The sequence below is a fragment of the Pieris rapae genome, chromosome 17 (assembly GCF_905147795.1).
Source record: "Pieris rapae chromosome 17, ilPieRapa1.1, whole genome shotgun sequence".
Lineage (NCBI taxonomy): Eukaryota > Metazoa > Arthropoda > Insecta > Lepidoptera > Pieridae > Pieris > Pieris rapae.
In genome coordinates this window covers 5,279,569-5,292,943 of record NC_059525.1, presented here as the reverse complement: position 1 = coordinate 5,292,943, position 13,375 = coordinate 5,279,569, and the positions used below count along the sequence as shown (strand labels likewise).

Here is a 13,375-nt window from a genome sequence, read left to right as displayed (position 1 = left end):
TAATTGGATTTACAATGTAAATGCAATGTGAAACCGTTAAATCAACAAACACCGAGGTTCTCTTTGATGTACGCAGTTCGATAAACTATCGATTCTCTTTGAACTGGCATCGCTGGTTTAGAGTTTAGACAGTACACTTTTTGTTTCAATATTCGCTTGGATATTTTTTCAACGAATTTGCCCTTCTTCAATAAGTGGCCTTATTCGAATGCACATTTACACTACTACCTACTACACAATGACATTTTCCAACACTTCGCGATTTCTTACTAAATCAAGTCGATTGTAACACGGGCAAAAACTTCATATACATCCAATACCCTACGCGCATACTCTCTGTATATATTATTTAGTATAAAACCCTTGACTTAGAGTTTCAGTTTGAAAATTATTTTGTATTATGTAGTCAACTGTACGGTTTTTTTAAATATATAAATACTAGCCGTCATATCTACGTCATCGATTTGTTTGCACGCTTAGTTTATAGAAGTTGCTTAGGAATATCAGATTCGACTCCATAATGGTGGAAGACAAATTGAGTTTAACCTATTGATAACCTCCTCATGGGAGCGCTGGATCCACTCCTGATTTTAAATGCTTCATCTGGCGAATTTTATGCACTGACAGTAGTCACGTACAAGTTTAATTAGCACAAATATTTGCAGTATATGAAAACAATGATCAATCATTTAGATGTAGGTTCACTAACATTTACAGAGAATGAGACTAAATTTTTACATTCCCGGCCCCTATATGCCTCTATACAAAAGGAGTATATAATAGAAAATTTTACTTTAATTGTCTTCGACATGTAATTTCTGCGTTATGTTTTATTGAAGTTTTTTTTTAACCTACCACTATTCTTTGTGAATTTATCGTTCATAAAAAATGTAATTATAATAAATATAATTATGTTATGGTGAAGGAAAACTTCAAGAGGCACCCAGTAGTTAGAGAACGATTCAATTCAATTGAATAACGCATAAATGCTATTTGTTAAATCGTATATCTTTTTCACATATTTACTCGGAATCTTACGCTTAGACCTAATCGACACACACACCGGTGACGCGTTTCGGCTGCAAAAGACTCATCTGCTTATAACGAAAAAATATCAATAAAACGTGGATAGACGGTGTAATTGAGCCTTTGATCTAGTCTAGTCTAGTATATAGTAGAGTAGTTTGGTTCAGCAGGTTTGTTTTTGCTAAATTTAATGTTTCTGCTATTTTAATTGTATAGTCGGCGCTAACTTCTGAATCTGACCCTTCATCTGTCAACAAGACGTGAACAAGTTCAAGGTCGAAACACTCCAGTTAACTCTGCCAGCGCAATACAATAGAACCGCAATAATAATTTTTCATTCAGTCTTGTTGATGGATATCAATATGTTTTTGTATTTTCTGACAAATTCATATTCTGAAGCATAAAGCGGCGAAGAGCAAACGTATATCGTATCGAGTGTTAAAACGTCGGCTATTAGGCAATTCCAAGTATCGAAAACTTCTTTATTTATATATTTGGATATAATCCATACTCCGTAATCCAACAATTCAAAAACGTAAAAAGAAATATAATATAATATATACCTATGTTTTATAACTTATAGCAAGCAACTCTTGTGAACTCGGCCAGAGTAGAAACAAATTGGTCTACCTCTATATAAATAATATTTATTATAGGTATCTATTGCTTGCGTAAATGGCCTTTCGCTAACCGTCTGGCGACATCCAAAAGTTAAGACTTCCGCCTAAGCTATTTGCTTGGTACAACCCAGTCTCTCCATTATATCCAGACTTAAAAAAATAACAAACTAAACTAACTAAAACCTTGAGACGTATAAACAGGCTGCTCTTATTTTACAAAGTCGGTATGTAAAAGCCTATCAAGGTGGTAAAACTGAAATTGATTTTAACTTTGATTTAGCCCGAAACTCGTGGCATCAATCAGACGCCCGTATATTATGCTTTTATAGGCAATGTGTTCTTTTGAGCGATATTAGTTAAATTCCCCGCATTCCGGTGATCGACGTGAACGTAAATATTTGCATATTACGACATTAATTTATAGTCTTAGCCACTTGACTCATGAAATGAATATTAGATTGTCTTTTTACGCTATAAAGCTTCCGAACATTTTACATATTTTATATATATAAATATAAAATGAGATTAGTTAGGATTATAATCAATAGTTTTCCTTATCCTCTTCCAATGTAAAACGTAATACTTTTGAACATTAATATACAGACGATATAGTGGAAAAAATTGAGCAATATCGGTAAGAAAATACAACACAAAAATCTAACTAAAGCAAATTTTTTATCTGATAATTTGTGTTGATAATACAAAAAACAGTGGATCGAATTTTTTGGCCCATGGCCAGGATAAAAAATGCTACAGTAAATGTAGCAACAAAGATATTTCATATAAGATGAATAATGTGTTTAGAGTTTTTATTTTAAAAACTACATGCAGAATAATAAAGATCTTATTGATCATCGATACTATTTTATGTATGTTTGATAAATAAATTCCTTTGATTTGAATTGTTGACGGAATTATTACCCTTACATTTACAATTAAATATGGTTACCAAGCGGTTATGAGAGAATTCAAATAGCGACATCTAGCATCATATACAAGAATATAATGAGGAGTGTCAAGAAAATAATAGTACGTAATTTTAATAAAATATACATAGTGGTAAAACATATTTAAATCGTAACAACTTTTATATTTAATATTGGAAAGGACTTTTTATTAATTATATATGAGGACCAAATTTTATAGCTGTAGTAGGAATTATTTTCTAGGGTTTGAAAAATGGTATTCAGTATAGATGTATAAGCGACATCTATCGGCCAATGTAAAATATATGAGAGTAAAAGTAAATTGCAAAATGAACAGTTGTTATAGGTGGCGGTAAAATAAATAAATATTAATTAACTAAACATAAAACTTTACTATCTCTTAATCTTCAATCAAAAAAGAGCATACTCCATCCTCAAAGGTGTATACACTAAAATAGGTGTCCATGGGCTGCAATAACTGTCCTTCTTGGGCTTGTTCGTATCGTAAAAAATAAAGTACATAATAAATATATGACCGACTCGTCCATCATTGATATCAATCTTCTCAAGAAATATGTGGAACTTAGAGGGAAGCCCATCTTTAATATATTGTGATTTCTGTAGGTATTGGGGATTAAATGAGTTAGTCTGGAACTTATGGTCATTAGAATATAAAAGAATTCAGTTGTTTAAACATTTATTTTTTATATGAACATAATTTTTGAAATTGTAACTTAAAACACTTTAACATAGCTTTTATACATTGTATTTAACAAAATTTTACTTTAAGATAACTAATACCTAAAAATATGTTATTAATGGTTTTGAAACGGCATCCAGCAAAGTAAATATTTTTAGATATAATTTAATGCGGTTTGATAAATAGACTAATATTTATACAAACGTATATATAACCACTAATGTACAAATCACAAAACTATATTTCTATTAACTTTGTTTGTTAAAAATGTGTATTTAGTACAATGATATTTTATTTCTCCTAGAGTCGTTGCTTCAACGACCTCTTCACTTGGAGGATCTGAAAACAATAAAAACATAATTAATTATTAGTACAAATTCTAAAGCCATTAAGAATCACATATCGATTTTTCTCGGTATCGGTAAATATATATTTAATCTATCTTTTTAATTCTAGGGATTAAAAGGTATTTGAATTTGGAATGTGAATAATTAGTGTCAATCACCAAAGAGATCGCATGAATATTGTATGATAATGTTACTGCTGATAAAGAAAAAAAGAAAGCACTTGAATAAAGAGGAATATTTTGTAAGTAATTAGTACATCCCTTTGTTTTTTTGTGTTTCTTTATTTTTTCTCGCGTTTAGTTTCCCAAGCTTTAACTTGAAACTGGCATAAAGTTATAACTATTGCCATTATATATATTTAAAAAAAGTTTTGTAAGTTAAACGCGCAGAAAGAATGTCGTTGTTTGCTAAATTTATTACAATGAACAACATTGTTTGCCTGCAGTTATGGAATAAGTTACCTTTGAAGCGACACCATTTTAAACTCCAATTTTTGGATAACTTTACTATAAATTTAAAAACTATAAAAAATTGTAGTATATATATAGTTTTTGTTATTAATGCGTTTATTCGAATATGTATGTATTCTATGTTTATTTAACTTACCGATATTATTCCATACAGTAGGAGGGAAGACAGGCAATTGTGAAAATACATAGACATATCTACAATCCCTTTTAAGTCCTTGTTTAATAGCGCGTTCGGTTTTAGTCAGCTCTAAACGATACCAGGTCGCAGGTTTTCTGAAATAATATTATTAACATATTTATATATTGTTTTAAAATTATTTTTCGTAGGTAAAACATACTAGAACCTTAAGTCTCTGAGGCATGTATAACCTATCTCTTTTCCTTCTTATGCGTTAGAAAGAGACTAACAGCCTGGAATTGTGCTATATACAGCTGTCGCTTTCGTTACGTATGCATTCGACAAAGACAAATAGATTCGAACTCATTCAAAGAGTATGACATTTCCAATACGTTTTTGGATCCATCTATAGTCCCAAATTTTAGTATCTTTGATGACCAAGATAATTTGAATAACAAAATCATTTGTGTGACAGATACAAGTATATATCTTGTTTACCTCTAGGTTTCATATGTACAAGCTATATACTAAATTTTATTAATACAGCCAGGGCTTGAACGCATGGTCGAGCTAGCTATTAAAATAAAAATAATGTTAATAAGGCCTTTCTTATGTGTTTTAATAGTAACTTACTTCAAATGGTCCTTTACGATGTTGTTAGCTATGGGCACGTTGATTTTAACAACGGGATCGTTCATAAGTTGGCCTGCAGATTTCACCGGAGATTTGTCGGACATGTACAACTCCAATAACCGGGATGCCATGGCCTTTAATTGTGCTAAAAATATTTTGCAAAAAAAATTATAATTTTTTATTTATTTATCACGAAGTATGTAATGGCGTCATCACAGTTGGTATTATTGATGGAACTTAAGATGCCATGTTCTTAATCTTATTGATTTCGTTAGAATGTTTTAGGAAATCTCTAAAAATATATATTTTTTTAATCAAATAATTGAGAATGATAATGCAACTTCATAACGACAGTAGTAGTAGTTAAATTTATATTTAATTTGTAATATGCTTTATTTTGAATTCCATTTTATTTTAGTTAAGTAAGAGACATTAATAGGTAGATTAATTTTAAATGTTTTAGTCATATAATTTAATGAATAGTTAAATTATGTAAACACACAAAATGATATGGGCAAACCGTCCATTCGTTAAGAGTAAAAGAAGAAAAGATCTAACCAAAGTCAGCTCGCAAACAGGATTCAGCTCTAAATAAATGCTCCAAACATACATGTACTTGAGAATATCTCATTAAAAGATTTTTCCAGGGACTAATGTCGATTTCATCTGGGATTAAGGGTACCTGAAATTATATACATTCAAGGTAAGATTGAAGGCATTAAAGATGCATGTTAGAATGAACATAGCTGACTAAAATTGTTACGGCTAATGGCGACGTGTATCTCGCTCGTATATAATATATACATATTAATATTAAGTTTCTCATGTAAATAAAATATTTCTGTTTTATAATGAGAAATAAAGTTCTTTAAACATTAAACATTAAGATTCAGTCATCAGCCTTATGTATGCCGCTTTTCACTTCAAAAAACTCTACGGAAATATGTTTATTTTAATTTTATTATAGATATAGCCCGACTCCATAACGATGTAGTTTTTTATATGTAAAACGTGTTTATAAATTTTAGGTTAATTTATAAATACAAAACAAATAAAATACATATTTCTTATAACAATTACCTCATTAAAGTCTTTCTTCTCACTTACAAGACCATGTTTCTTCAACGACGCGAAGTCATCAACCGTTAAATCGTTATTATCTTCAACGCAGAATGACTCTGAATCGAGTCGTATTGAGTTTTCAGTTGTGCCATAATTTTCAAAAGGGTTCAACGTGAAGTCACCTCCCATACTCATATCTTGTATCGTTTGATTTATCTGTTCTATTGTTTCTTTAGACCTGAAAAACGTAAAATACCATAAACATATTTAGACATAGACATATTTATTTATTACATAGACATATTATTTATTACAAACAAAACACACACATAAATACACAACACAGCAGTAGTCAAAGAGAAAAATTTTAATAAAAGATATAAAGAGAGGTATATTATTTTTTCCCTTCCCCCTTCGGTCCGTCTCAAGCATATATTGCGACAAACACCGCAGAGCGTCGAAATCTCTCGGCTTTTGTTTAGTCTGTCTTCCATACAATGATGATCTCTATATAATACATTAATCTTAAAACAATAGGGCAATCACGGGCCATTGACTCCTTAATAAACATATTTTTGTCCTAGGCGCGACAGACAGCCTCATGTGCAGATGCTGTTTCAGCGCAGAGGAATCAGTAAAACTTGTAATTTATTAAATTTCTTTTTTCTATTGTAAGTGTCATTTTTTCTACAAACGTAGAATACATTTTTCGGGAAGATTTTTATCTTTTACCGCGTGTACTTAATACATACCCGTTTTTGAAAACAGACCAAAGTGATCGGACATACAGCTTTTTTCTAAACACACAAGTATAAAACTTGTGCTCAAAAGGCTCTTCAGTAAAACCTTATATAATATAAAACCAAGTAGGTAACATTTTTTTTTATTTCTAAAAAGACAAAAGGCATCAAATATTTCACAATTAGGTCTGTCTTTATTGGAAAATTCAGTCTTTACTTATAGTTTCTGTTTCCCACCGTTAAAACCTTCCCTGATCATCTTCTATAAAAGTAAACGAATGCTTTACAGATAGAGAGTATGGTATCTATCTATTGTACCCGCTAATAGCAGTTGCCCCAATCAAGTCTTAAGTATCACGTAAAAAATAAATAAATCATTATAATTTGTAAGATTTGGAATATTGGAATCATTGTTAGAGAACCGATTTAAGTCTATAGTACGGACGCGGAGCACGAAGAATTTCGTAGAATGACCCCTCATCTTATGTCTTTGTCGCTCGCGCATAAACATAGTGCCGTTGCGCTCACACAGAAGCAGTGACCGCCGTATTCAGAGATTGTAAACCTTTTAATCATAACCATAAAGACATGTGGTGGTGCACATGTACTTTGGTTTGTTTTGTTATAAGTAGTATATATGTTATAGTATAGTATATAAGTAGTAACGTATCTGGCGAAACATCTGATAGTTCATCAGAAATAGATGCCTCTGACTAAAATTAAATGTTTTTTTTAAGAGTATTTCTGTTTTTTTACCAAATCTTAGTCGCAATCATAACTTTTCCTTTTTATAAATCCATCAAGCCGTTTAGTCTTAATAAAAATCAAAACTACCGTTTTTAATATTCTTACTTATAAAAAAAATGTTTTTAACCACTGGCAGTAGGCCCAAAGGTCATTGTACGAAATTCTTCGTGCTCCGCGTTCGTACGATAGATAATCTTTATCTGTTTTACCTGGCATCAGTATTCCACACCCCGGCCAAGAAGAAAGAATGTTCTAGAAGCGACATTATTCTAGTATATTCCCATGTCGTCTTCTCAAAGCCCACTTGGGCCACCAAAGATAGCGCTTGAGGGGGACTTGAGCTTAGATTTTTAAGTACTTTTGACGTTTGAGAGTGACCTCTTGATAATTTTAAGACCAATTTTGATAATATTGAGGTGTTGTTTACGTCAATCTGAAATAAAAAGTTGTCATTTTTTATGAAACGGGGCAAACAGGCACGCACTCAATGCCAGAGAACTTATACAGAAATCTCTTTTCGTAGCTTGACAATCATCAAATCATCATAGGAACTTTAATTTTCTTATGCTTAGACCGAATGAAAAAGTAATGAAGAAAAAACATGTGGCACTCGAGGACTGCCCCGGTAAAGTTATTGCATAGCATTTTTTATCACTTTATGCAATTATAATCATTTATTATTTTCTTCTATATTAATTCAATCTACCACTCTATCAGACTCAGACTAACACGTCTAAGCACGTATACGTCATCGTGTGTTAGGTTTTTTAGTTACGGAATTTCTTGATTCGACCGCCGCGCTCAAAGCCCGCGATAAAGTCTATGCAATAGCTTAAAAATAATTCAACTCCAAATACCTCTCATTGTTATTTATATACATGTAACAGCAACGATGGGATAGCCATCTCAAAAACGATTTTGATGTAACTTGGACTATTCCCGAGTTGGAATTTGTTGTTGTATGACTTAGTTTGTTAAAAATAAAAAATATTGGTTAAAGATGTATCTCCAAAAATTAGTACATTAACCACATCATAATTCATAGTCCACTTCTATAGAAGTCACATTAATAAATGTAGTCTGGCATTGGGTCTTGACTCATAGTGGATTAACTATTATTAACGGGTACAGAAAAAAATCACTAAAAAGATAGTTTAAATAGTAATTTAGGAACAATAAAAAAACACTTACAAATGGACGTATTTTTCCTGTCGAAACAAAGGAAAGTGCTTTCAAGAGAAGACTTATCAGTTCTTCAGCTGTCTCACATTCTGAAAAGAGGAATTTCAAGAATTACAAAACATATTTAAAAATGTTGTAATTATCATACATATACAAAATAAAATACACAGACATTACTTAAAATTCAAAAGATATTGTAAAATACAATGTATACAACTTTCCTGCAAAACTTTACATTAGATGCATTGATGCATTATGCAATTTCATTTTTAATCTAATTTTTGGATATGAGATTTGGTTAGTGTTGCTGAAACAAAGCATTTTTCGATTTTAGCAATTAACGCTCGCCAGTATTGTAAGTAGTTCGCAAGTCAAGGGCGTAGAGCGGGCAAGAAGAACTGGCAAGAAACTTTCCGCCACTCTTCTCAATCGCCAAGTTTTTAATATAAATTCTTTGAACTGGAGCAAATCAATCCCAAGTATTAGGATCATTTAAGTATTCGTCAAATTTATTACAAAAAAAAATTGATTAATTTACTTTTAATGAAGGCTTTGAATTTATTTGATGATAATTCTCTAATTTCGCTTTGGAGTTTGTTGTAAAAACGAATACAATTTCCATATAAGGAGTGGTTTATCTTCTGAAGCCTGGTTGGTAATGTAATGTTTAATAATGATAGATTAATATAGAGAAAATGGATTGTTTTTTTTTTATTTAATGACATTAACATATTAACTGACCTCTTAAAACATCCCACAATTTATAAGTAAAGTCATTACTAGAACCGTGTTTATTCAAATCGTTCATACATTGTTTGAGGGTAGACGTATCTTCTGTGACACAAAGACAGCCACCTGCAGGACATTCCGCGGTATAAGTATATATTTCTGTTTCCTTCAGTAGATCTGTGAGACGTTTTTCGTTGTTATAGCGCCTCATACCGGGGATGAGGTTTCTGTGAATATTTCAATATGGATATTATTACATTGTGTGTATATAATCGCTGTTACCCGAACTACCTATCGTCTTATGATTTTTAGCTACCTTTTAGTAAGTACCGACATTAATGAGACATTTTGCTATGCTACGTCATAGAGACTGTTAGCTTTTCTGTCATATAAACTGGTTTAACATTCGTCTAATTAGAAAATATCCATAAAAGTCTTGGTGCCTAGGAATAATAAAAAAAAATACTCGAATTGGTCTAGCTGCATTCATGTTTTGAGCTTAACAACGCAAATAATGAAAATTATGATTATATATATTAGGATTACAAATAAATGAAGTCTTGGTAGGTTTATAGTATTGATGATACTAGTCTTAATAATGTCTCATAAAATAATTAAGGGTTTTTATTGTGTTTTACCCAGAGTGGTTAACAAATGTGTCAACTATAAAAAAATTGCGAAATCCTTTTCCAAAAAATTCAAATAAAACAACCTTAGTTACTGTATTTTTCGACTTTCCTACCTACTTAAATAAAGCAATTTTTTTACATTTCATGTTAAGTAGTAGCACAATTAAATACCTTACAACAGCTTTTTCAAGATCGATATTGCCTCCTGATGCAGTCATTTCCACTAGAAGGTCATTTATATGGTACAATGCACAGACAGAATTCCACACACCATTGCAAGGGCTTGCTAAGTGACCAACTGTTATTTCTTGTTCCTGAAAATATAAATAAAATTTAAATATTAATTTGCCTCCGGAAAACACATAATATTATGGCAACATAAAACAAAAACGTACCATATCTAAAATTTAACCATACAACTAGTATAAATATATTAAGTATAAAATTATTTCAAGTTCTATAAAGTTCTTTCTTTTCAAATAAGTGAACTAGACAAGAAAAATTTTACTCACAATTGGCCAAACACTGTACAACATATATTTTGTAAAATCTACACAATACTTACTAGATTAATTTTACAGCTAATAAATGGCGTTAGTAATGTCTTAGCTTTCCATTCACAATGCAATTCTGTTAGACCTCCGTGTGGAGTGTTGAGTTGTTCCTCTATATTTAGACCATTATAGGATGTACCAGCCACTGCATACTTGCAATCCACAAGTACATTCACCTGAAATTTTGTCATTTCAGCATGAAATAAAGAGGTTTTTAAGATAAGATTTGAGGGTATAGAGGTCTATCAAACCTTCAGTTTATAATATGTATATATAAGAGTATGTGTTTATAATTAAATGTTATCCAAGCCAAAAAACTCAAATCTTGTTGGAGCGAGAACTAAGGTCTTTAAAACTCTCAAGAATTTACGAAGATCTTATAGGAAACTGAAAGGAGAGGTTTGCAAAATCAAAAGCAACCTTATAAGGTTGTACCTTAATATTTACTGTATAGAATATAACTTACTAAATCTTCATCAATTTGTTCCTGATTAGCAAATTCCTTTATAAGATTGTCAACATCTACTTCTTCCAATGCATAACAGCCTTCATAATTGACTATACCTCTAGCAAATTCATCTGTGTTAGACTGTATAGTTAGTAATAAGGGTTTGCCGTCAGAATTTGGATTGCACAGAATCCACTGAGGTATTGATTCTTCCTTGGATAAGGTTGCTTGAGTTTGTGTATATGAGTTCGCTAAATCTCTGTAAAAGTTGAAAATCCTAAATATTATTTTGATAATTTCTTACACAAGTAGGATTGTAATATGATTTTTATAGTTATACTTTATATTTCCTTAGTAGAGTAGTAATTTAAAATATGTATTTATTATCCTAACTATCAGACATAAAATGCAGCTTTCAAAAAGTTAATAGTTTTCAATCTGTTTCTTGATTCCTTAAATATACCTTGCATTTTCTAAATCAATTGGCGCATGTAGTAACTCTTCTTTTTTCCATAGTTGTGACTCTTCAGAAAACATTGTGTCATCTAATGTTGTATGTAAACTCAAATCTAGTTTTAGTGGAGAGCCAGTTAAATCCAACTCATCTGAAACAGTTTAACTCTTATTTTAACATGGGTGTTTATATATTTCAGAATTAATAAGAATGTACTTATAGTGACTCTCTTTAATCTTTCAAAATAATACTGATTACCAGGCTAAAATGCTAACAATAGCAGTGAATAGTGACCTCACCCAAACCCAGTAACCTATCTCAATCCATTTTTGACCATCTGAGACAGACATCTTAATGCAAATATTGATAAAAGTGTGCCAATAACCAATCAACAAATTGTAACAGAAATCTTTTGATACAAGCTATCCATGGTAGGTTGGATTGGTGTATGTGGTGTATGTGTATAACCTTTATATGAAAATACACAGTTACAGTTCAACTGTGCCAATATCTTATGATTTTAACTTACACCAGTTTTAAAAAAATTAAAAAGATATTTGATGTGTAATATTGTTTGTACAGTTTTATTTACTTTATTTGGGTTTATATTAATTATCAAATATGAGTGTAAAGAGCAAAGACATTGCATTGTATCCGTCGCCAAAAATGGATTGTCTTTGTGTGAATTTTAGATTGTGGATTTATTATTGGGTTCGGGTGTAAATAAATCTAAAAATGGTAATATTAAAAACCAATAACAAAAATATTACTACATAAAATTATATTTATTACTATAATATAATTCAGATCAACAATGTATTGTATGTGATACAATAGTCTGCACATTAATAGTATTATGATTAATAAAGATTACCTAAAAGTAATAGATAAGTTATATGAAGAGTATTTTTTACTCACCCTCTTTGCTTTTGTTACTATTTTTGTTGATATCTGAGGACACGTTTTGTTTAGCCTAAAATATAAATACATAAAAATTAACATTTAGTATATATTATATATTTAACTTCAAGAATCAAATAAACAAAACCTTACATTTGCGTATACCATTACAACATCATTGCTACTTTTAGTGTAAATTGATACATAACTGGGACTTATCTGTGTTTGAATACACAGTTTAGAACGTTCATCTGGCTGTTTAGAAATAGAAAAACAATCCATTATATAAGCTGTATCTGTAAACTAAAAAATTCTGTTTTTAAATTAATACAACTTGATTCGTAATTCAAACATTGAAATTTACTGGCCAAATTTAAATGTTAAAAATTTATGTATGTTCACATAATGCTAATGTCATTTAGCCATCTGTCAAAAAAATATTGAAACTGAATTATTCCCCATTTATAATTCACAAAAAATAATAATACTGTAACGCTTATTTTATTTTTATTAAGGTCCTGTAAATATATTTTATTTTTGTAAAGTAAACTGTTTTTATTTATTGTAGAAATGGCTGCCATTACATAGTGGTATGTAACGCTAGATGGCGTTTAATACAATACTAATTTACGAAAATTACTGATAGAGTATCTATAGTATTTAACAAAAAAAGGGTAATAATTATCCTTATTGTAATAAAAGATTATTAAATTGTTTTACCTTAATGTTACATTTCTACGTATGTAAATGTGCTAGGGCATTTATATTCTAATTACAAAGCAACAAAATTATCACGTTTAGAAGGGAATGAAATAAATTAAAAATATCTATACCTACTCAGTTCGTATTAAGGTACATGAGTAGGTACCTACAACATCTCCTCACCAACACTTATCTTAGTAAAATTGCATGGTTTTAAATTAATTAGCTTGTATTTTGTTACTGTATCAATACATTTGACGATAAAACATTTGCATATTTTAACCCTGCCTTCGTTATCGAGAAACGCTAACCTCAGATTCGTATGAGCATAAAAACCTTAACTGAAGCGATATAGGAGTTATTTATTAGTCGTTTTACAGGTATCGCA

General features: G+C 30.5%; 1 protein-coding gene across 1 annotated transcript; it reads right to left on the bottom strand.

The window, feature by feature from the left end:
• Positions 1-3,344: 3,344 nt before the first annotated feature.
• LOC110995690 lies at positions 3,345-12,643 on the bottom strand. The gene is made up of 14 exons (XM_045631985.1): positions 12,439-12,643; positions 12,304-12,358; positions 11,395-11,536; positions 10,950-11,190; positions 10,495-10,659; positions 10,101-10,243; positions 9,313-9,527; positions 8,581-8,660; positions 7,599-7,822; positions 5,921-6,140; positions 5,399-5,522; positions 4,841-4,985; positions 4,226-4,362; positions 3,345-3,611 (listed from the first exon to the last, which is right to left on the bottom strand). Exons 1-14 carry the CDS (start codon positions 12,565-12,567, stop codon positions 3,502-3,504), a joined length of 2,130 nt encoding a protein of 709 aa, XP_045487941.1. The 5' UTR covers positions 12,568-12,643; the 3' UTR covers positions 3,345-3,501.
• Positions 12,644-13,375: the final 732 nt, after the last annotated feature.